At 42.5% G+C, this 26,290-nt stretch overlaps 1 protein-coding gene across 1 annotated transcript in view; it reads right to left on the bottom strand.

Moving 5' to 3' along the window:
• The window catches only part of FOXRED2 (FAD dependent oxidoreductase domain containing 2), an 80,322-nt gene that overhangs the window by 32,212 nt on the left and 21,820 nt on the right, over nt 1-26,290 (bottom strand). The window contains exons 3-6 of the mRNA XM_063427605.1: nt 24,326-24,840; nt 21,447-21,698; nt 19,395-19,664; nt 11,726-11,892 (exon numbers count right to left, since the gene is read on the bottom strand). Coding sequence (XP_063283675.1) covers nt 11,726-11,892; nt 19,395-19,664; nt 21,447-21,698; nt 24,326-24,831 — 1,195 coding nt within the window. The 5' untranslated portion in view covers nt 24,832-24,840. The remainder of the gene's footprint in view (nt 1-11,725; nt 11,893-19,394; nt 19,665-21,446; nt 21,699-24,325; nt 24,841-26,290) is intronic.

The raw sequence follows: 26,290 nt of genomic DNA, 5'->3' as shown, positions 1-26,290 counted from the left end.
CCATAAATGTGAATTTTTTTGAATGATACGAAGGCAAAGTGAGGCCTTAAGGAGAAACGTAAACGTAGTGAGTAAGATTACCAATACCTGATACTGCAATGCAGGGAACCAGGTAGCCTGTAGGTTGTTGATGGCGTTGGACTTGGTGGCAATGACACAGGTCTAAGTAATGATATGTAGAAATAAATGACAAAACATGTACCGTTAAATATAGTAGTAATATGGTGGATTATGATTATGAGATTGTTGTTGACATTTTGTGAGGAATCTTAGCCAAGGTACGTTTTGAAGTGTAGAGCCCACTTTGGGAGGTGGGGGGTTGTATGAGGCCGTGGAGGCTGAATGAGGCCTCAAGGGAAAATGTAAAAATAGTAAACCTTCTTACCTGTTACCGAAATGCAGGATACTGGGTACCTCTTCTTGGAGCTCTAATTGAAGAAAAGTATAAGTAGTAGCAAGGTGGTGTAGGTTTGTGTGTTTGATGTTTTAAACGCCGTGAGGAAACTCAGAACTGGCCTGTTAGAAGTTTTAGAACCCACTTTGGGAGGTGGGGAGGCTGAATGAGGCCTAGAGGGAAAGGAGATCTGGTAAACCTACTTACCTGATACAGTAATACAGGGTACTGGGATACAGATTCTTGAAGGCTGGTTGGAGGAAAGTGGAGGTGTATTATATACGTAAATTATAAAAGAAAGAGTCAAACTGTGCCTTTAAGAAGATTACCCTGTGAAAAATAGATGTCCCACAATTATGTGACCGTGGACGGAAATGTTTTAAAAAAACACATTTCACCCAGTGGTGACTTTAAGGGCCATATAATAAACTTAACATTATATAGGAAAAAAAATTATGTGAGTGCTTGGTATAAGTAAAGAGACAAAACTAGATATTTTATAGTGGATTAGTACATTTAAAACACTGTAGCCCCTTTCGTTCAGTTAACCGAATGAACAGGAGCAGAAGTTAACTCACGCATTCAGTAAATGGAACACACGAAAGGATTTAAACGAAAGACAATTGAATAATCAGCTGCAGGCTGTAACGTGTAAATAAACGAAAGGTTATATGAAAAAGCCGTTTGAACGTGTTCAGCTGAACGAACGTACGAAAGAACAGACGAACGTAGAGTAAGTGTGCATGTACGGTACATAGAATTAAACGAAAGTAAATGAAAGCGTGCGTATTCCGTGTTCGGCTGTTACCCGCACGAACGTGGAAGTACACAAACAGCGAAACAGCACGAATAGGTAAGTAATGAAGGGAGCCTATGCCCGGAATTTTTAGGCCCGAACGTGGGGAAATAGACGAACGCTATTTCCCACGTTATGCTTACTTGGACGTGCCGGTCTCGTGACCTGAAGCCAGGTAGCGAGTAGGGAAGTCGGGTAGAAGCCGGTGGACGGGCGCGGAAGACGGAGGTAGGAGCTGCTGGCGACGGACTGTTTACTGGAGACTGACTTTGGCGGGAACAACGGACCAGAAGTGCTGGTTGCTATGGTGAAGACAAACAGCTTGCACAACAAAGGTAAGTAGGGGGGGTAGGGTTTAAATAGGGTCATAACTCCTCCAACAAATTCAGGCCAAATGGCCTTCCAATATATGTATATTTAAATAAAAAAAAACCGAAATATACAAATTTCCATATACATAATTACATAAATAATTTCATAAATCTACACGTAGACTTCAAATATATAAATATGTACATATATTTAAATTCTGCGTGCGTATTTATGTAATATTTTTACATAATTAATTAATTTTATTGATTGCAATTTGGGGGACCTGCCTGACAACCCAGCTGAAAGTCCAGAGAATTTAATTTGCTAGCATTATATTTAACCCTGCAACTTTCCAAGACACCCTAAAACCGGTACATGGGGGGTACCCACTTACTCGGGAGACTTCGCTGAACACAAATATTAGGGTTTCAAAACAGTAAAACATATCACAGCGATGATATTGTCAGTGAAAGTGACGTTTTTTGAATTTTTGACACATTATGTTGTGATCCGTTTTACTGTTTTAAAACACTAATATTTGTGTTCAGCGAGGTGTCCTGAGTATAACAGCACCCCTCACGTACAGGTTTATAGTGTTTTTGAAAGTTACAGGGTCAAATATAAAGCCATTTGTTTGCATTGAAAATTTGCCAGATTGGTTATGTTGCCTTTGAGAATGGATGGTAGCCCAGGAATGAGAATTACCCCCATGATGGCATACCATTTGCAAAAGAAGACAACTCAAGGTATTGCAAATGGGGTATGTTCATTGTTTTTAAGTAGCCACTTAGTCACAAACATTGGCCAAAATTGGTGTTCAAATTTGTTTTTTTTACATTTTTAACACACAAACAAATATTAACGCTAAATTTGGCCAGTGTTTGTGACTAAGTAATTTCTAAAAAAGACTAAACATACCCCATATTGAATACCCTGGGTTGTCTACTTTTAAAAAAATATGTACATGTGAAGGGTTAGTCAGGGACTCCTGACAGATATCGGTGTTACAAAAAACAAATACACATTAGTGCATAACGCCACAAAAGTGCCGTTGAGTGCCGAGTCGTTATACACCAATGTGCATTTGTTTTTAGTTCACATTGCTCTGTGGTTAGGCATTTTGGCTACCTTTTTCCTCTAAGGAATGGGCTTGCTAGCTATACTGGGCACTGCCGTGAAGCAGTAGGGGGTTAACATATTTTTTATTAGAAGTATAGTATCTACCTTTAGAACTTAGAGGCAGCTTATTCTTCATGTTTATGTGAACTACACTTCAATGTTGCCTTTGTTCTTAACTCTAATCCTAACTCCTTTACCACTCCCTGCTTTATATTTAAATACCTGAGGGACTGCCTCAGAGCAGTAGGGTGATAACATATTATTAGGGGTATAGAATTTATCTTTAGAATTGAGAGGCAGGGGATACTTCATCGTGTATTAACTAGACTTTAATATTGCCTTTTTTCTAAAGTTTTAATCTTACTCCTATACTACTTCCTGTTTTGTGTTTAAACATTGCTTTCATACCATATGCTACCTTCTAGCAATCTGTATACCCAGTGTAGAGTCCCTTCTTGTATAGACAAGGGGGCGGTAAGTGGGAACACAAAGTGCTTTAAATAGTGCAGGTTAGCCCCTCCAAATTAGGGATCACTCCCAATCCCAAGAAAATACAAGCCAGCAATTAGTATATAAGAATAAAAAGGTATAAACAATATACCAGCAAGTGGAGCGCTATAATGAATATTAATATAAATAATGAGGGGGTATACTCACCCCTCCAACATAGTGATACAATGTGTCCAAATGTACATACAAAGTAAAACAACAAAAAGAGAGAATATAGTGCAGATGGTTTACAAAAATAAAAAATGAATAATAGTAGCAATTGGTTGAAACCACTCACGTGGGTTGGAGCCTATAAGCTATTGGCTCCGTAAGTGACTCCTTTTTGCTCTTGAGGCAGCAACACACCCCTTTATCCCAAACGATGTTCTCCCGAAGATATGGAACAAGCAGAGAGAGAGAACCTCATAGGTGGTATTGTACAGATAGTGTATACAAAATAGTGAGATAGTAATTGTTATGCTCACCTTAGACAGAGCCTTGAATTCCTGGCTCTGAGGTTTGTTGGCAATATGCTAATTTATTGGGATAGCATTCCCCACATAGTGTTCCTGGAGGCTAGAAAGGACTATATGGACTGATATAAAAAGATAACGATTTATTGTAGAGATAAAAAATAATAAAAACAATATTAAGACTTCTCAAAAGCATATAAGCTAAAAGGTAGAAAGTCCAAGTATAAAAGTCCAAAACTCCAGCTAAACGCGTTTCACTCTTGTATGAGCTTCCTCAGTAGCTGTGCGTTTAGCTGGAGTTTTGGACTTTTATACTTGGAATTCAAGGCTCTGTCTAAGGTGAGCATAACAATTACTATCTCACTATTTTGTATACACTATCTGTACAATACCACCTATGAGGTTCTCTCTCTCTGCTTGTTCCATATCTTCGGGAGAACATCGTTTAGGATAAAGGGGTGTGTTGCTGCCTCAAGAGCAAAAAGGAGTCACTTACGGAGCCAATAGCTTATAGGCTCCAACCCACGTGAGTGGTTTCAACCAATTGCTACTATTATTCATTTTTTATTTTTGTAAACCATCTGCACTATATTCTCTCTTTTTGTTGTTTTACTTTGTATGTACATTTGGACACATTGTATCACTATGTTGGAGGGGTGAGTATACCCCCTCATTATTTATATTAATATTCATTATAGCGCTCCACTTGCTGGTATATTGTTTATACCTTTTTATTCTTATATTTTGCACTTTATTGTGGATTAAGGTATTCCACTTTTTGTGTTGAGCTGCTTTTATTCAGGCACTTTAGTATATCACTCACGATCTCAGTAAGGGATAGTTATTGTTTTCTCAGCAATTAGTATAGTTTACATAAACATATACCACCGGGGGGCGCCACAATCACACACGTGTGAATATATTTACCAAATGTTGGGCACAAGTATTCATGAAAAGAGATAAAAACAATAAAATATAGTGAAGTATTTAATAACAGAGATACAAATAATGAAAAGTAAAAAAAATAACACTCACAAATATAGTGGCACAATAAGGACATATGTCTAAATTGTGCTAAAAAAAGCTTGTCAGCCCCTTCCTGGGCTAAATTCCCTTTTATGATATGGATCTCGTATACCCAATTCTGAGGTAGTCAGTCCGTATCTGGATGATCTCCAACCTTGTAGTATGATCCAATCTTTCTGTGGGGGTGCTGGCAAGCTTCAAACTGCTCGACGCGTTTCGTCTCACCGACTTTATCAAGAGCTGGTTCTTTCTTCCTGCTTCCGGCTTTTAAGTCCTTCATTTCGCGCGTTTATTTCTATTGCACGCATGCGCACTGTGGCTAGCGTATCTACGCATCCAGCCGCGCATGCGTGTACCCCTTTGGAACGCAAATAACTTTATTGTTAATCTCTGCCGATACACACTTCCGTATTCGACCACCTGGTCTTACGGACAAGTGTGGAAGCATTAGGGGCCATAACATTGACCCAATTTTTCCGTTCAAGCACTGTAATGTTCTTTATAAATCATTTAAAAAAACATATATTCAGTCCGTTCTAATATATCTGTTATTCCATAACATATATGAATAATTTAAAAAAACATATTTTAAAAACATATATTCTATCAGTTCTAGTCTGTTATACCCATAACATTTCAATAACGCTTAAAGGTACAGATCAAATTGCGCATAGTAGTACATTACAAAAGAGGTTTTTTTCTCCACATATTTACAGAAACATAAACAAAAAGTAATAGTGCATATTACTGTAATACATTCAAAAAAATAGAAAACTTATATTGTATAGCATCATCGTTTTGTCATTTATTTTTCAAGAGGTATGGCAAGGGCACCTTCGGATTCTTTTAGGAATCTCCAAAGTCTCAAAAAAACTTTTGACTATTTTATAAAAATACAAATAAATAAAAATAACTTTTTGAACTACTAAAAAATGGAATTATAAGAATCTATTTATTAAAATTCCAATATAAAATAGAGCCAAAAAAGAGGCTAAAAATAAAAATAAAAACGAGGATATAAAAATAAAACTGCAGTCAATCCATAAAAACCAATACATCTAAATCCACATTTAGCCCTTTCGGAGAGGTAGTTTTAAGTCTATAGATCCACTCAGTTTCTTTCATGGCTAGCGCTTTTTCTATATCTCCCCCTCTCCAGTGGGGGGTTATAGTGTCTATTCCTATACATATGAAATCCTGGAAACTAAAATCGGTACAGTTCATGCAGTGTCTAGGGACACCGTTTTATATTCCCTCTTTTTATCCCATTAAAGTGTTCCAGGATTCTCACGTGCAATTTTCTTATCGTACGACCTACATACTGTATACCACATTTGCACTCTAATAAATAGATGACATTTTTTGTTTGGCAATTTATAAAATTCTTTATTTTAAAAACTTCTTTTGTGGCAGTGCATGTAAATGCTGTTGTTTTCTTTTTTTGAAACCTACATGTACTGCATTGGCCACATTTAAAAAAGCCTTTTGGTTTTTCTTTAAGAAAACTACTCCCTGGAGTTTCTTTTTTCTCCAGGGTACTTATACGTGGTAAAGCGCTAGGGGCTAAAATTGACTTGAGATTCTGAGTTTTTTTATAGATAATCTGCGGTTTGTTTGGTAAAATACTAGTTAAAAGCTGATCCTGTTTTAAAATAGGCCAAAACTTTCTAAGCGTCTTTTCAATAGAGTGTGCCTTGCTATTGTATCTAGTTAAAAAAGAGATACTATAGTCTTTATTGTCTCTCTTATATACCTTTTTTGACTCTATCCTTCTTTTCTACCTGTTTTTCCGAATCTATCAATAATTTTTGGGGGTACTGCCTCCTTTCAAATTTCTTATTTAGTACTTTGACCTGTTCTTTAAAATCAATTTCATTAGTGCAATTTCTAAGTATTCTCATTTGTTGTCCCTTCGGTATATTGTTAAGCCAATTTGGGTGGTGGCAGCTGGAATACTCTATAAAACTGTTCCCATCCGTAGGCTTAAAGTATGTCTTATTCCACACTGTTCCCGAGGAGATAAAAAAGGAGAGATCTAAAAAATTTATTTTTTCAGTATGTGTTTCAGCTGTGAATCGTAATCCATAGGTATTAACATTAATATACGATAAAAATTCTTCTAAAAGGCACCTCTCTCCCTCCCAAATAATAAGAACGTCGTCAATATACCTTTTCCAGAGCACCAGGTTCGCATCATATGGGTTGTTATTCCAGATATTATGTGTTTCCCAATCTGCTACAAATATGTTCGCGTAGCTAGGTGCGAACCTGGTGCTCATGGCATTGCCACATTTCTGAAGGTAATATGTACCTTCAAACCAAAAAAAATTATGAAAAAGGATAAAACGGATAATGTTTAAAATCAAAGTGGCTTGTGCTTCGTGCATATTTTCATCTTTCTCTAAAATTCCTTTAATGGCTATAATACCCTTTTCATGGTCAATTGACGTATATAGGGATGCGACGTCCACCGTGGCCCAAATATAGTTTTCTTTCCAGGTTAGGCCTTCTACCTCTGTAATTATTTGGTTAGAATCCTTAATGTATGAACAGGTCGTTGGGACATATATCTGTAGAAAATGGTCCACGTATTCTGAGACATTACTAGTCAAAGACCCGATGCCACTGATTATCGGTCTGCCTGGGGGGTTAGTGAGAGACTCATGAATTTTTGGTAGGTAATAAAATATGGCCATTTTCGGGGATTTAATAAAATAGAGTCCCTTCTTGCAATCTAATGGGAGTTCTAAGTGGTATTTTGTAGTTTCACTGATTGAGCTTTGTTACATAACATAACATTTTTGTAACATCTACTCAATTACACTACTTAGATACAATGTATATCTTTCATTCCCCTACAGGAGGTTTAGTTAAAAGAGGAGATTTATTCATATTCTCTCTATAGCGGAGCTCCCTGTACCCCGGCTGGATACCTCCGCCAAAGGGACCGCTTCCTAGCTGGCACAGGGAACCGATAGGGGAACTAGCTCTCAGTCCTTACAAGGACTTTCCCCGCTGCATCTGCCACGAGCTGCGACAAGCTGGCTCACGGATTAACCCTTTCTCCCCCCACACCTCCCCAGTAACTGGACAAGACCTAGTTCTGGAGGTTACAACACTGACAATGCTTTATTGGTACAACTTTCTTTAAGCACAGACCCCCTGTCTCCATTCAGTTCAGTACACTTTCCTTTGTCCCAGGCAGGAGGAGAGGGATGGGTTACAGATAACCATCTCTCACTCTGGGAGATGCCAACAGGACACAGTTACACACATCAAAACACATTCCAAACAGGAAAACACATAACATATATGGGGAACACTTAGGGGCTCTGTATCCCGAGCAGGGAAGGGGTTACACATATAAAACACAAATCATTGGATAGCCCCGGGTCCCATCGAGGATCCCTGTAAATAGCAGGGCTATCGGATGTACAGAGCCTGTGAAACCAGCATCTAAAGTCTGGGCTTGAGGCTCTGTACATCCCTGAAATTAGTTCCACAGTGTTGCTTGGTTTAGTCCGGCGAATTCAAACTTTGCGCCTAAACGAAGCAACAGCCAATCCGGGAAAAGCCCGCAAACCAAATCGCGCCAATCAGCACTCAGGGAGGAGAGGGGTTTTGCCGCCCAATCAGGAAAAAGGGCGTGAAATCCCTGTGCACCAATCAGTGCTCGGGGAGGAGAGGAGTTTTGCCACCCAATCAGGAGAAAAGGTGCGGAACTCAGTTTGAATGAGTGCTCCTTCTTTGATTGGTCGCCTGCGCCCCGCAGCGACCAATCAGCGCTCACTTATGTCGACCCATTAGGAAAATGGCGCAAACCCAGTTTGAATGGGAGCTCTTTCTCCAGATTGGTCAGCGTGGACTTCCAGGAGGCCAACAGGGCTCTGTGGCTCCGCTGGGGCTTGCGCCTCTCGCCGGTGGCTGCCTCCACTTAGGCAGCCCCGGGGAGAGAACTCTTTGAGCAGCTACAAGCCTGGCTTTGCAGCTCCCTGGAGGGGGAACATTGATTATAGCTCCATTAGGAGCAGGTAGGGCGATCCGAATCTGTGTCCCCACCAACCTCAGATACCCATTCGTGGAGTCCCCGGTGTGAAAAACCTGCAAGGGAAGACCTCAATAATTACTTCCTGTAACGGAACCTTCCTATCTTGCGCCGAGGACTACAAGCACCGCACCGGACACCACAACCACTGCAGACTCCGCAACCGCCGTAGCTTGACTGGAGTCTTGCTTTCTTCATTCCACCCTGTATGAACCTCCAGCATCCAGGACAGTGTGGGGAAGACCTCTCCTCCAAGGAGAGCGTAACAGGAGCAAGCTCTCAAAAGAGCTAAGTGATTAAAACTCAAGGGAGTATGCAGCGCATAGCAATCCCCTGTGTGAATATAGCTGTCCCCTCCAATCACGAGACAAGACTACGTGTTGAGGGTCAAGAAGAACTCAGGTTTAATGGCACACACTGCTTTTATGCAATTCTCCCCTGCAAGGGAGACGCCCACAGACAATTATACATTACCTAATCACACAATGGTTACATCCCACACATCTCCCCCCCTTAGCCTGAGAGGTAACCCAATTATCCGTACAGTTTAAACATACTTTTTATACATTTTTATAACTCCCTGATTTTACATCACATACAAATTATATTTCTGTGCTCAGCATAACTTGGGAGCAACATATGTAAAAATCACATGAATCCATCCAGGCGTTAAAAAGTTAGGTTGAGTGCCCATTATTATCAATTGCAAGCATGGCTTTTCCTGCCCAAACCAGTTCCCACTGGTCTGGCAGTGTCCCTGGGACAACGCCCTTCTAGAGAACAATGGAGCTGGGGGAGGGGAAGAGCCACACCTTCCCAAGGATTCAAAGGGAAGAAAAAGTGTCCAAAAAGTTTCCATGTGTCCATACACTGTTTTTAAAAGGGCCAGCACTGAACAATAAAAGTCCATAAGCCCAAATCAGTTCCTAGAAAGGCAATGCATCCCAGGGCCATAGTCGCAGGGCAGGAGGTTAGAAATCAGTCCTCTCCAATGCCCAGTGGCAAATGGCAGTTTGTCACACTTCCCTTGCGGTTTCACCCTTGTGTTGCGAACGTTCTGATTGATTGGTGTGAACATTCTAATGGGGTACCGGGGTGGTCCGCGTTCGGGAGGCAAACGGGCTCTGTTAGCATAATTGCTCCCGAAGGTCAAGAGGGCAAAATATATGCATACAAATATACAGGGAAACAGAGGGATCACACAATACACTGGAAAACAACACATATAAGCAGTGGGCATGGTACTTAGTGGCAGCGGTCCGCCACTTGCTCCTTACTCCTTTTAGTCCTAGTTTACTTCCACTATAGGAATACTTTTAGTATTTATAATACAGCTACACTCTATATATCTCTCTAATTCAATAGGAATAGTCTACGAATCACAGTAGCTTTTTCACGCAATCACGTTTGTAGAGCTGACTATTTTTGGTGGGCTGTTTATATAGGTTTTATTTCAATTAATAAAGTTTGCATTTTACCTTGATATAGTGGCTTTAATTAAGGGTAATATCTTGGGAAATTCCCACTTTATTGGGTCTTTCTCAAACTCTCTTTCATTATTGTCTTACCTAGGGTTACCCCCTGTTGAGATTACTTTAAGTAACCAATTTCTGAGACTCCTTCATATCATTTATGAGTAGGAATCTCCTCTATTTTTATTTGATGGAACAGAAAACCCAATTAACAGTCAGGCACTTTGGTGCATACACAAAAAAACAATCAGAAAATATATGGAGGTATTTAAAAACAAATAGCGAAGAGGGCTGTAGTTGTGCTTGGAGTGTTCCTTTAAAATTAATCATCATTTGCACTCTGTTTCACCAGTCTGTACACCTGGATCACAGAAGAGAAATGCTGTTGAAAATGGTCTTTAAAGGGCTACTACTCCAAACAAAAAAACGTGGTTTAATAAAACACCTTTTCTAGTTAGAATAACTCCTTCTGGCATGATATCCCCCCCAACCCCATGAAAAAAACTAAATAATTAAAGAAAAACCTCACCTGGATCTAGCACTAAAACCAGAGGACGAGCAACAGGAGATATTGAGTGGTACGGAAGGGGTGTGCGGATGATAGATGTCGCATTTGCACAGAATTCGCATTATCCACCCAGATCTATTGTTTCAGGGTGGCTAATGATGCCCCAATTACGTGAAGGCGGAGTTACACGGCCGGCATCCAAGGATTTTATCTCTGTATGTGCAGCCTTGCATAATTAAGCAGGCAGCATTAATGCCAATATTTCCCTACAAGTTGCATTTGATGATGTGTGATGACCTCATGTGAATCTTTGTCATTGCAGGGGAAGCACCTATAGCAGTTGTTACGAAAACAGCCACTAGAGGTGAGTTTAGCCAACTGCAATGTTTTACATTGCAAGGTTAAAACTAAAGATCCACTGCACCCAGACCCCTTCATCACAAAGATTAATTCAGCTCTGAAATTATATGGAGGGCACCCTGCTTCCTCTGCAGTCTAATAAACCTCCCCTCACTACACCAACACCTCCTCTGATTATTGAGCAGATCTGTCTTGAATCTACTACATCCCATGAGGTACAAAAATGTAATATAGTGATGAAACTAGTACTACAGTGTTTCCTAAATAAAAATGTGATCTATTCATAAATACAACAACATAACAGTTGTCTTCTCCAAAAACTCTGAGTTTGACAAAACAAAGGATTACTTTTGATTATAGAGCTGATCCTCACCTAGGCCCCATAAAATGGATCACAACCCCACATGTATCAAGTAACGCTACCATATGCTGACTGTTACCACCATCGTATCTCGGTTATTTCATTATGCATTCTCCCTCTTAATCGTTACATTTTCACGTTTAGGTACATTTAAACTGAAAAATGAAAAACTAAATAAAACAACGCAAATCTCCCAAAATGTATTTCTTCACATCACAAAATAAACCATTGGAAAAAAAACATTTAATAACTGCATTCATATATAGTGTAGCATTACGGCTAGTTGTGACACTGCAATGCAAAACCAAACAAAAAAGAAAAGATGGATAGACATGAGGATGTGACAGATAGTAGATGAGGGGTAACGTACCAGTGTATCGAAATCCATGTATGAACCCACCAGCAGATTTACGAAAGTCGATACCATGGCTGGCCGTGCCCACCACGAAGAGACCTCTTGTGTGTTTTGATTCATAATTGGCTTTAAGCAATGGATATTTTCTTTTTCCTCCACGTGCCTGTTTTAATCTCACTGAACTAAGTTAAAAGCAAAAATATAAACAAACAACTTTACCTGGTTTTAGATTGTGGCCTTTCTAACATGCATCAGAAACATTTATCCAATAATTGTAGTCCGATAATTGCCATTTAGACTTCCTGGTACAATGAGGGAGATAGTGAATAAAAGTCCTGCATTATGTTTATTTGCTTTATAACGACTCACTGTTAGAATACTGAGACTTTGTGTATGTATGTGGCTGTGAAGTGTGTTATCAAGCCCCAGAATTTTACATGTGCACCCTGCTGGTTAGCCAGTGCAGTACGGGTTGTCCAGTGAGGGGAAAAAAGTATTTGTTCCCCTGCTGCTTTTGAACATTTGTCCACCAACAGAGAAGTGACTAGTCTATAATTTTAATGGTAGGAGTATTTTTTTAACCGTGAGAGACAGGATAACAAAAAAATAAAAACCAAAAAAACGCCTTTCAAAAAAGTTATAAATTGATTTGCATGTCAATGAGTGAAATAAGTATTTGATCCCCCATCGAGCAGCAAGATTTCTGGCTCCCAGGTGTCTTTTATAAATGTAACAAGCTGAGATTAGGAGCACTCTCTTAAAGGGAGTGCTCCTAATTTCAGCTTGTTACCCGTAAAAAAGATACCTGTCCACAGAAGCAATCAATCAGATTCCAAACTCTCCACCATGTCCAAGACCCAAGAGCTATCCAAGTATGTCATGGACAAAATTGTAGACCTACACAAGGCTGAGATGTGCTACAAGACCATCGCCAAGGAGCTTGGTGGTGACAACAGCTGGTGCGATTATTCGCAAATGGAAGAAACACAAAATAACTATCAGTCTCCCTCGGTCTGGTGCTCCATGCAAGATCTCACCTCGTGGAGTTTCAATGATCATGAGAACGGTGAGGAATCAGCCAAGAACTACACGGGAGGATCTTGTTAATGATCTCAAGGCAGCTGGGACCATAGTCACCAAGAAAACAATTGGTAACACACTACGCCATGAAAGACTGAAATCCTGCAGTGCCCATAAGGTCCCCCTGCTCAAGAAAGCACATGTACAGGTCCGTCTGAAGTTTGCCAACGAACATCTGAATGATTCAGAGGAGAACTGGGTGAAAGTGTTGTGGTCAGATGAGACCAAAATCGTGCTCTTTGGCATCAACTCAACTCGCAATGTTTGGTGGAGGAGGAATGCTGCCTATGACCCCAAGAGCACCATCCCCACCGTCAAACATGGAGGTGGAAACATTGTGCATGGAGGGTGTCTTTCTGCTAAGGGGAAAGGACTACTGCACCGCATCAAAGGAACGATGGACAGGGCCATGGCTAAGAACCTCCTTCCCTCAGCCAGGGCATTAAAAATGGGTCATGGATGGATATTCCAGCATGACAATGACCAAAACACACAGCCAAGGCAACAAAGGAGTGGATCACGAAGAAGCACATTAAGGTACTGGAGTAGCCTAGCCAGTCTCCAGACCTTAATCCCATAGAAAATCTGTGGAGGGAGCTGAAGGTTCGAGTTGTCAAACGTCAGCCTTGAAACCTTAATGATTTGGAGAGGATCTGCAAAGAGGAGTGGGACAAAATCCCTCATGATATGTGTGCAAACCTGGTGGCCAAATTCAAGAAACGTGATTCCCGACAAGGGTTTTGCCATCAAGTCAAGGGGTCAAATACTTATTTCACTCATTGACATGCAAGTAAATTTATAACTTTTTTGACATGCCTTTTCTGTCTCACACTGTTAAAATACACCTACCATTAAAATTATAGACTGATAATTTCTTTGTCAGTGGGCAAACGCACAAAATCAGCAGTGGATCGAATACTTTTCTCCCCTCACTGTATATAACCCTTAGAACGTTCTAATTTTCTGCATGAGGTTGTGTGACACACTGCAATATACATGTCACACCTAGTGAGCTCATTTTAAAGAGCATACAACCCACAGTATGGAAAGAAAAATCAAATACAACACCACAAGATAACTGAAGTGTAGTGAATATAGGGAGTAAGTATAAAATATACTTATCTTAAATAAACAAGAAAAAACAGCCTCCCAAGATCGTAACCCAGTAATCGACCTTTTAGCAATATATGTAGACAAAGAAAGTTTAACCCACAGTATGGAGCTCTCCTTTCTTCTAACGCTTTATCTGGGGCCTGGTCTGGAACCCCTAGCAACTTAAATGAAAACATATTTTTTATTATTTAAAAAAATTCCATGTATTATAGTCTCTATGTATTATTTTGTAATGCATGCGTAAATGTTAATATCCCCCTTTCAGGGCATCTCCCAGCTTAACGTTACTGAAAAATGTCAACCATCTTTAAGTCCTCTTTGACCAGAAGAACATATCAATTCAAAAAACGTGCAGGTCATCGAGAACTAAGTGCAGGTCATCGACAACTAGTGCCTGTTAATAAATTATGCCAATATGAGCAAATGTTGGTCTACCAAACAGCAACTAGAGTAACTTCCGGGTGACTTTTGGATAACTAACTGACACTCGACGTCCTCACGCTATGTATGAGGACATCCAGTGTCACCCAAAACCCATAGGAAAGCATTATAGAATGCCTTCCTATGGGGGAAGTCCTAATGCGAGTGAGGCACTTGCCATGCATGAGCATTAGGTCCACCCCGCCGATGTCAGGAGGAGCAGTGTCTGAACCAGCGCCAAGGGATATCGGCGCTGGAATCAAGTGACAGAAGGGCTTTGCTGGCACTATAGTTTTCCTTTAAGATTTAAATTGAAGGGGCGTGGTCTGGCGCGCAAGCAAGATGGCTGCCTGAGACCTCGCTCCTAATACCGGGTCACATTAAACGCAGCTAACAGCTACCTACCTGGTCCAGATAGGCCGTACACGCAAGCCCTGTCCCGACCAGACACCGCGCGGCACCCAGACACCTTCCCGGGCCGGACCGATGGACGAGTTCCTGTCCACGCCGGCAGAGCTCGCGGGAACTGCGGCCACACACCACGTGGAAGCCTCTTCGGAGCCTGAGAGCCCGGGACCCTCCGAGCCCAGCGAGACGTCCTCGCCCTACCCCATGTCGCAGCTGGGGGCCGACCTGTGTGCCATCTCACAGGCAATGTTTACCAAAGCGGACGCAGGGGATCTGGAGGCCTCCCTTAAAGGTACCATACGTGCAGAACTGGCAGGGATCAGGCAGGATGTCACTTCCCTTCAGGCCAGGATGACAACACTAGAGGCTTCAGCCACCACCTCCACCCAGCGACACCAAGCTGCTGAGCTAGCCGCCACAAGGCAGGGAAACATGCTGCTGGATGTAAGGAGGCAGGTAGAAGACCTGGACAATAGGGGCAGGAGAAACAATATTAGGATCCGTGGCCTACCTGACAGCGTGCAGGGGGAACCGCTTGAGACCACGCTGCAAGCACTCTTCAATTTTATCCTGGGAAATGACGACCCAGAGACCTTCCAATTGGACCCCGCACACAGGGCTCTCCGCCAACCCAGGTCAGATGGCACGCCCCGGGATGTCATTTGCTGCCTACACTCGTTCCAACAAAAAGAACGTATAAATGCGCCCGGCCAGAGACCACCATATATGGCAATTCCGCAATGCAGCGGTCAGTTTGTATCAAGACCTGTCACCGCTCACTTTGGACACCCGGCGGGCACTACGCCCTATTACGAGTCTCCTACGCAACCACAACCTGACGTACCGGTGGGGCTTCCCCTTCTGCCTACATGCCAGGTCAGGCGAAGCCTGGGCCACCATCAAGATGCCAGAAGATGTGCCGGGGTTCCTCGGGGCCCTTGAGCTACCCCACACGACAGTTCAGAACTGGATCCAGCCACCCTGCCACCTGGACAACAACGAGCGCGCCCACGTCAGCCCCGTGCGCCCCACTCGCCTTCCGCCACAGCTGGCCGGGCCACGCCACACAGATCAGAGGAGAGCGCTGAGTTTCGCCTGGGAGCTGTGCACCAAGTTACCAAGTCACAGGTCTGGGGGCTGTTTGTAGGTTGGGGGGGGGTGCTTCGGGGGGAGGAGGGTATGTTGGGGACTGCTGCCACACTGGTATCACACTGGTATCCGGGACGTGGGGTCTGGGAACCTGCCCTAGGGACACTACTGGGGGTCTAGTTACACGACGATCCTCTCGGGGTGGGGTCGCTGGACTTCTAGTTTTGGGTGGCCGGGGCCTCTGGAATGGATAAGCAGGGTTTGGGGTGGGGGCGACAGTCTGCTTGCTAACGAGAGTCTGGGTGCCGATGGGGGCGTCCATGACGGGGGTGGTAAGAGGTGTCTCCCTTCCCGGACTGTGTGGGGGTCTGTACTGTGGGTTGCAAATATTTCCGCTGGCCCCATGGGGGGCTTCGGGGTCAACCCCTGGGGCACCTCTAGGGATGAGCCGAGGTGACCTGCGTGCCTCATGGGGGGACGCCCGTGGCCCTCCGCCTTGGGGGGATGGTGGGCATGGGAGGGCTGTGCCCCGAGGGGCCCGGCTTGCCTAGACAGAGGTGATAATATCTCCGTTGCGGAACCGGCACTCTCAGCCAGACAGCTAGAGGAGATGTAGGCGTACTTCTCGACGCACGTACACAAGACAATCTCACTGGACGTGGCATCCACTCTAGATTAGGAAATCACCATAGAAGAGCTCCAGGGGCAATTAAGTCCTCCAAAACGGGAAGGACGCCTGGCCCGGATGGCCTCCCGCTGCAATACTACAAAAAATTTGGAGACTTCCTCCTACCAGCGCTGACTGCCTCATTAAACTCACTCTTACAAGACGGCAGACTTGGAAAGGAATCGCTCATGGCTCATATCACCATTCTACCCAAAGAAGGCAAAGATCCTGAACAATGCGCCAGCTATCGACGATTTCTTTACTCCACTCCAACTGCAAACTGCTAGCCAAGATACTAGCGACCCGTTTGAAGACAATCCTTCCATCTTTGATACATCCAGATCAAAGTGGGTTCATACCAGTAAGGGAAGCGAAGGACAACTCCATTAGGCTCCTCAACCTTATGCACTTAGCTACCACTTCGCGCAGTCCCCTGGTCATACTCTCAACAGACGCAGAAAAGGCGTTTGACCGGGTGGACTGGCGATACATGTTTAGCACACTGCAGAAAATGGGCTTTGGGGAACCCTTCTGCAAGTGGATCCGGGCTCTTTACTCTGAACCAACGGCTAGAGTGCGTGTGAACGGGGGCCTCTCCACGCCAGTACGAATGGGACGCGGCAGGGATGCCCACTCTCCCCCATACTATTTGTCCTCACGCTGGAGCCTTTTCTATGTGCACTCCGATCCAACCCCTCGATCCATGGAATCCGATTCGCGGGGGTGGAGCATAAGGACTCGGCCTACGCAGACGACCTTTTGTTCTACATAGAGCAACCGCAAATCTCCCTCCCGAACATTATAGCCGAATTCAAAACTTACGGAAACATTCGCAATTTCAAACTCAATCTGGACAAGTCAGAGGTGCTTAATGTCACGGTTCCGACACAAGATCTAGACGACCTAAAGACACACTTCCCCTTTCGCTGGTGCACAGACCGCATCAAATACCTTGGAATCTGGGTGCCTAAGAACTTACACCAGCTGTACCAACTGAACTTCCAACCCCTGCTCTCGCGCCTCTCCATGGATATGAAATCGTGGACTACACCACATTTTTCGTGGACGGGAAGCATCAATTCCATCAAGATGAATATTCTCCCTCGAATCCTATACCTTTTCCAGACCATCCCGATCGACCTCTCCCACACCTTTTTCCGATCCCTTAATTCGGCTCTGACAAAATTCATATGGAAGGGGCGCAGACCACGTATACAACTAGGACACCTGATGAGACCAAAGGAGATAGGGGGACTTAGTCTACCAGACATTGTCGGTTATTACAAAGCCACACACTTGGCGAGAATTTTAGCCTGGCATGAAACTGACCCACAGAGGATCTGGACAACGCTGGAGAGAGATGCTTCGAAGGGAGATATCCCAGGAGCGGTGTGGCTGCCGGAAGACACGGCCAAAAAATTGACACGCGAACAACCCTTTATTGGGGCGACTCTGAAGGTTTGGTACCGGACACGCTTTCGGCTCTCCCTAACAACGCTGACCGGTCCGATGTACCCAGTCACAGGCAACCCGGCGTTTCCGGTTGGACATGATGTGAGGGCCCTGGGGTTCCTGGGGAGGGGACAACACATACGTCTCTCGGAGCTGTGTAGGGGCCAAGCTCTGATACCCCTGCGGGAATTACAAGACCACAAACCAACTATAATAGAGCAATCCCGGTACCACCAGCTGAACCACTTTCGAGAGTCGGTTGCCCACCAACTACAGCTTACAAGACCTCTGCTCTCTTTCGAGGAACTTTGCTCAAAAGGGGAAGGCCTCCATCGTAGTATATCAGTCCTCTTTCACTGACGATATCATTGTTGCGATACGTTTTACTGTTTTGAAACATTAATATTTGTGTACCCCTTAAGGGGTAAATATCTATAAAAATATTCACTGTCTGAATTAAAATGAGTTACACTAAAAGCTTAACCGATAATATGTAGTTCCAAAAAAGGTGAACAAAATATTCCCCAGTCTTCCGATAGCTGGAGAAGAGGGACTGATAATACAGAATTTCTCCATATCTGGTGGAATTGCCTCGTAATTAAAGAAATTTGTCAGGAGAGAAGAATACAATTAAGTAAAATGTTAAAACGTGAGCTTCCATTAAGACCAGATCTAATGTCCTTACAGCTTAACTTACCCTACATCAAAAGAAAGGAATTAAATGTATTGACTCACATGCTTACCGTGATGAAGCTGAATATTGCAAGGAACTTAAAGTCCAATTAAACCTGATTGGTATTCAATAAAAAAATAAAAAAAAAACCCAAAGGATCTCAAATTCTCATGAAAAATAAACATTCTAACTCCTTTCAATATAAACCTTTGCCACGCAGGTTTCTGGATGAATGTATAGAGAAGATGAATTCATTGTGAGAAATTAGGGTCAGTTTTGGGAGAAGCCTCCTCACGGTAAAGCTAGGGGCCCCCTTTACCTCTCTTCTCCCTGGCAAGCCCTAAAATTCTTTATTTTCTCTTGTACATGTAAAGTGTGTGTTCTTGATAGCAATTTAATGCAGAGACATCCTTAATGAAATCCTGGTCCAGAGGGCTGAGGACCTCAGACTGGGCTGAAGGTTCTACTTCCATCGAAACACTTATTGTAAGCATACAGCCAAGACACAGCAAGAGTGGCTTAGGGACATCTTAACCAGAGCCAGGACTCCACTGATGGAGGTGGAGAGGATCTGCAGAGACTAATGGCAGAAAACACCAAATCCAGATGTGCAAAGCTTGTTGCATGATAGCCAAAAATATTTACGTTAATGTGGTCCTGACACCAACTAAAATGTGACCATTTATCAATAAAAAGTTTTAACATGGAGACTATTATGGCACAATAGCAATCAGGAAAAAAGAATCATTCCATAAACTCAAATGTAACAAGATCAATCTCACCTGTCAAAGATGGAAAAATCGAATTTCCAACCCAGGCAGCGAATGACGCGGTCATATGGTTCCCGAGCCGCAAAATTATCGAGATCATCCTTCGGAAGTTTGTCAGTGTGGTTTCCATTGTGGCCCTCGCCCATTTTTAGGTAATTCTTGTGAGTCACATAAACCTTCCCGTTCTTGTCCTGTATCAGTCCCAGATCTGACAGCTCCCCCTCCAGCAGCCCATCCAGAGATTTCAGCTGGTACGTGTCTAAAAGTCCATTATTAACAGCTCTGTGTTTAAAAGGAAATTAAAAGTATAAACAGGAAAGAAGCTGAAACCAAAAGGCAGGAATCCACTTGTTATAGCTGGCTATAATGGGTGCAGGAATTATTTTAAGAAACGTATGTCTTATTCCATGTGCACGCACTACAGGAACACACACACACACACGTAAATGCAATGCTTAGAAAGTGCGACCAAGCTGCATGTCTGACATGTAAGATGCTGCGTAAATTGAAGGGATGTTATTGCTCACTATGGAGGCACTGGTGAGGTGGTGCGGTCACAGATTAAAATGCCTCGTTTTTGAAAGCTTACTTGCAAAATATTGAATTCATAATAAAAAATTGTATTAATGAAACCAATACTGACAAAGTATAATAACATAACCAAATACAGATATTTTAAAAGGAGGGCTACATTAAAAGGGACACTTCACTGTCCTCCATGTAATTATTATGCATAATTTTTTCATTGGTGGTATATCTAAAAACCGCTTACAAAAGCTGCAGATCTCTTCTCTGCAGCCTTTGCAAACCCCTCCCTTTCTAAGCCTGTCCAGACTTTCTGTGGCTGTCCAATCACACACTGCCAATGCAGCTCAATAAGAAGTCTGTGAAAGGCAGGTGCTCTGGGCAATTTCTGCATCTTGACTTTAGCTCCCCTGAGCTAACCAAACCAGGAGGTAACAGGACCGGTTGTCTGATTAACAGCTTGGGAGGTGTAACAAGATTAATTTATAAAAGCGCTAAGTTCTATTGAACCCTATTAGGGATCTGCACATGACAAGGGGCTTCTTGCGAATCCAACCATGAAGATTTGTAGAGATTTAATTTAGTATAATTGAATGTGTTTGTAAAATGCTCCATTGTAATTAGATGCCATATTATAGACTCTCCAAAGTGAAGAGTAGGGAGGGAGGGTCTTGTTCGAAATGGAGTGATGCCCAACCTGATGGTGAGACAAACCCTTCAGTTTTTAAATGTGACTTAGGTAAAAACAGACATATGTTTAGTCTATTCAATAAGACCATTCAAGGGTCAGGATAATTGTTGACTTTACGTACCCCTCAACGTTACAGAGGGTGTCCCTCTATCATTCATACATTTTAGAGCAATCCCACCGCTTAAAAAAATTGAAGACTCAAAGTTCGCAGTTTCTCACCACCTCAGTGAAAAGTTAGAAAATACAGGGGATATTTTAGAGGGGTCTACCTACCACCTAGCCATTACTTTGTAGCAGTTCTTCTAAATAGCAGTACAAGTGATCTAGAAAATCCAAGGCCAACTTGTTTCATCAGTATTATTATATTATCAATATTTTCATCTACACGGAGATAAAACTGGGCTTATCACCAAATTAAACACTAATGAAATGTGGTAAGTTCTTTTGGATCAACAGGAGAAAATTTAACAAATAAAAAGGTTTAAAGGGAAACTTGGGCACCTTTACAACATCATTTGAATTAAACCGTTATGGTGCCACGATGTCCTGGCGCCGGCTTACCTTTAGGGGTTAAACTGTTGATGAACGGTCTAACCTCAAAGTCTTCTCTCCAACTCACTTTTAGCTCTGTAGGTTTAAACAGTTTGGGAAAGTTGGTGTCAGGGACCTCCTGGTACCATAATAACTTCATTCCAATGGAGTTGTTAGGGGGCCCACACTGTTCTTTCAAATAACTGGATAGATGAAGATTTATTTTTCCCCTTTCCTTTCTAGTAATGCTTAGTTTCTTGGAGAAAATGGCCATTACATCCAGTGTTAAAATTAAAGTGAATGACTCTTACACAAACCTTAAATCACCCACATAGTGTGTAGCCCAGGACAGTCGTACTCTGGAACGTCCAAGCATGTGAATGAAGTTTGTTTGTCCCAGTATATTCTCGGCGGTCTCAAAAGCAGAGTTTCCTCGTCCCAGAATTAAAACATTCTGTCCTGTGAAATTTTGTGGCTCGACAGAAACAGACTCATACCCCTCTGCATACTTCGACCCAGGAAAATCCACTATATTAGGAAGAGACAGTCCTGTGGCCACCACCAATACACTGTAAGAGAGGAACATCGATTGAGCAATTACATGTCCTTGCATTCATCCAACTAGTACACAGAAATACCAAGATTCTATTGATAACTGTCTGTCCATAGCAAGGCAATGTCTGTCAGTCAACAGAGATCAAAACAACTCTATTGACCATCCCCACAACTGCACAGGAATGGAGTGTCTAGGTGAGCTGCAGTTGTAGGTACAGGTCCCCTTGGATTCCTATATGGTTCTCTGGCAAGATGCCTGGATACAACTCTCAGGACTACAAATGGAGCCATGAAGTTGTCTGTGCTAAAGAATTAAGCACAGATAGCCTGTTCGAACGCCTAATACCAAGGATAGTGCCGATGACAGCTCATCTCTTCTCCATCCATAATGCAAGCTGAAGTGCTAGGTGTTTGGAGTTCTTATGAATAAACACTAAAGCATTAGTAAAACAAATGTGTATTCCTCACACTGTAGTCTTCCTGTCCTTAATAACATGCTACACACCCCCTCCGATTTAGCATGGTGACTTAGGGAGGATAACACTCTGCAATGTAAACATACATTGCAGGTTTAAACCTACAGGACCACAGATGAAGTGGCCTGGGTAACTTTACTGGTCTTTAAATGTGGATGATTGTATCTGTGCCTATAATTGCAAGTGATGGGCTAGTTTTGCATATACAGGTGATACTCAAAAAATGTGAATATCGTGCAAAAGTTCATTTATTTCAGTAAAGCAAGTAATAGGGAAAACTAATATATGAGATAGACGCATTACATGCAAAGCAAGATAGTTCAAGCCGTGATTTGTCATAAGTGCGATGATTATGGCTTACAGCTCATGAAAACTCCAAATCCACAATCTCAGTAAAATTAGAATATTACATGCAATCAATAAAACAAGGAGTGTACATAGAACAATATCAGACCTCTGAAAAGTATAAGCATGCATATGGACTCAGTACTTGGTTTGGGCCCCTTTTGCAGCAATTACTGCCTCAATGCGGCATGGCATAAAATCTGTGGCCTGTGGCACTGCTGAGGTGTTATGGAAGACCAGGATGCTTCAATAGCGGCCTTCAGCTCTTCTGCATTGTTCGGTCTCATGTCTCTCATCTTTCTCTTGGCAATGCCCCATAAATTCTCTATGGGGTTCAGGTCAGGTGAGCTTGCTGGCCAATCAAGCACAGTAATCCCACGGTCATTGAACCAGGCTTTGGTGCTTTTGGCAGTGTGGGCAGGTGCCAAGTCCTGTTGGAAAATTAAGTCAGCACCCCCATAAAGCTCATCTGCGAAAGGAAGCAAGAAGTGCTCCATAATCTCCTGGTAGATGGCCGCATTGACCCTGGACTTAATGAATGAAGCACAGTGGACTAGCACCAGCAGATGACATGGCTCCCCACATTAACACAGACTGTGGAAACTACACACTGGACTTCAAGCATCTTGCAGTGTGTGCCTCTCCATTCTTCCTCCAGACTCTGGGTCCTTGGTTTACAAATGAGATGCAAAAGTTGCTCTCATCAGAAAAGAGGACTTTGGACCACTGAGCAACAGACCAGGTCTGTTTTTCTTTAGCCCAGATAAGATGCTTCTGACGTTGTTTGTTGTTCAGGAACGGCTTGACAAGAGGAATACAACATCTGAACCAGACTGAGAAACCATTTAAAGGCTCAGAAACCCTTTGCAGGGGTTATGGTTTACTTAGCAGATTATAGTGGGGCACTGTGAGCCTAGAATATTGCACCTTTTCACAATATTCTAATTTACTGAGACTGTGGATTTGGGGTTTTCATGAGCTGTAAGCCATAATCATCGCACTTATGACAAATCACGGCTTGAACTATCTTGCTTTGCATGTAATGTATCTATCTCATATATTAAATTTCCCCTTTTACGTTACATAGTTACATAGCTGAAAAGAGACTTGCGTCCATCAAGTTCAGCCTTCCCCACATATGCCTCCCGCTGTTGATCCAAAAGAAGGCAAAAACGTTGCATTACTGAAATAAATTAACTTTTGCAAGATATTCAAATTTTTTTTTTTTTTTTAATTCTTTATTTTCTGTTGTGCAAGGTATAACAATAGACTTACTCAGCCACAATAGCAGACGTAAGCGGTAACAGACAATAATCAAAACATGGCATATGAATAAACGGCACAGTTTTTAGGTTTTGTTGAGAGAAAACGTAGACAGTAGATTGACATTTCAATTAACATGTGAGTTTTCCTGTCTGACATGCACAATTTTAAGGAGTTAATATAACAAGAGTTAACCGTTGCTAGGGTTAGTATATTCAAATTTTTTGATTATCACCTGTATTAAAGTACGTTTCACATGTATGTCTAGGTATATTAGCAATTGGCTAATTATGTGTATATCTGTGTGTGTCAGTGGCTAGTTTATGTGTGTGTTGCTAGTTTGATATGTGTGTGACAAAGGCTGCTGTAGTTAATTACATAAATGCAAGGCTGGAATACAACAAAGATGTCCAGACCATATCATTCTTCTCTAAATAAACAAGCCATGCTAATTCACATTATGATAAATCATATATTGAATAAATCATAAATGTAGGTATTAATTATTGTAAAGCAATCTTTTGGTTAGTGGAGAGAGTGAGAGATTTGTTGCTTACTTGCATTGGTACTTTTGTCCAGACTGACTGCTCAGGAGGAAATAGTGCCCATTCCATGCCCCGGGATTGGATTCCACTCGGACACTGCTAATATTGGTCCCGTAGCGAATCTGAATGCCAGTGCTAAAATCTTGCAGGTACCTTAACATATCATCGGCATGAGGGAAGAAGTCCGTAGAGTAACGGCTGAAGCGTAAGGGATGTTTTCCGTACAGTAAAGAGTTCCAGTCATGGCGCAGGTTGAACTCGCTGTTCTTACGTCCTGTGAATTGTTTGTTTATACTGATCAGCTTACGATGTCTTGGGAAACGAACAAAGAAGTTACCTGGAGTTTGGCTACGTTCAAACACCATGTAATTTCTCCCTGAATCCTCCAGGAATCTTGCAAACTGGAGTCCGCCAGGGCCGGCTCCAACCACACAGTAATCATACAGAACCAAATCAGCCAGGCCAGGATACTGCCAGCTGAAGAGTAGAATGAGATAGAAATACTGCCTGACTGGCATGTTGTAATCCTGTGCAGCAATAAACAACAAAATAATTAGATAGCAATGAAATTGTTCATATGAACAAGTCAGGCCAAATAAATACATTTTGCTCCCCAAACCCCTGTCCATGCCGCCGATCACATGATCGGAGAATGCAACTATTTTGTCCAAAAAGCACTTCCTTTTGGTCCAGACCTCTGGCCATGTGATCGATGAAATCATGATGTACAGATCATGTGATGCTGATGTAACTTATCTACGAATTTCAAATGTTTTTATTCTATAAAAATACAATCATCTCCAGCATCATGGTAACACTATGATAAAGCCCCCTACTGTTAGTGAATCACGTTAGTGTTTTACTGTTATGTTTTCCTGCAGCAAAGACTCTATATCCTGTAGTAGGGGATTTATACCACCTAAACACTGTGTGATTGAGCAATTTCATAATGCTGACAAAATTGTAAGCAGGATTCTATTTTCACATTTTGTATTTACCATGACATCTGCAGAATCCCAGAGTGAGGATATTGTACCACTCCATGCCTCTACAAGAGAGCCAACATTTGTCTCATACACACAAGTGAAATACCTATTTTTGTTGGTAACATACTTCACCATAGAACATCTCTTTCTCTGTTATTGTGTTTTTCATAACCTGAAGAGCCTCTGAACTAGGATTATAGAAAATATTACTAGTACTTTACCTATAATCTCCTCTTTTCCTTATATATTGTTCCCTAGCTACCCTCATCATTCTATGATGCCTTTAAAGCAGTGCTCCCCAACCTTTTTATCGCCGCGGACCGGTAAACGTTTGATAATTTTTCCGTGGCCCGCTTGTTTTGATTTAATAAGACAAAAAAACCCCAAACAGTCACATATATTAAAAAAAAAACACGCAGACACATACATAGTCAGAAAATCACAAACACAGTCACATAAAGACATAGACTCAAAATTGTGTGTATGTGTGTGTGAGCGGTGCAGTGTGTATGTGAGGGTGGCAGTGTGTGTGAGAGTTGCAGTGTGTGTGTGGGGGGCAGTGTTTGTGGGGCAGTGTGTGTTGTGTGTGTATGGGGGAAATGTTTGTGGGGCAGTGTGTGCAGTGTGTGTATGGGGGCAATGTTTGTGGGGCAGTGTGTGTATGGGGGCAGTGTTTGTGGGGCAGTGTGTGTAGTGTGTGTATGGGGCAGTGTGTGTAGTGTGTGTATGGGGTAGTGTGTGTATGGGGTAGTGTGTGTATGGGGCAGTGTGTGTATGGGGCAGTGTGTGTATGGGGCAGTGTGTGTATGGGGCAGTGTGTGTATGGGGCAGTGTGTGTATGGGGCAATGTGTGTAGTGTGTTTATGGGGCAGTGTTTGTGGGGCAGTGTGTGCAGTCTGTGTATGGGGCAGTGTTTGTAGTGTGTGTATGGGGCAATGTGTGTAGTGTGTGTGTGGGGGCAGTGTGTGTAGTGTGTTTATGGGGCAGTGTG

Source organism: Pelobates fuscus, chromosome 7 (genome assembly GCF_036172605.1).
Source record: "Pelobates fuscus isolate aPelFus1 chromosome 7, aPelFus1.pri, whole genome shotgun sequence".
In the NCBI taxonomy this organism is placed as follows: Eukaryota; Metazoa; Chordata; class Amphibia; order Anura; family Pelobatidae; genus Pelobates; species Pelobates fuscus.
The sequence above is the reverse complement of the archived record's forward strand: the minus strand, read 5'-3'. Positions and strand labels throughout refer to the sequence as shown.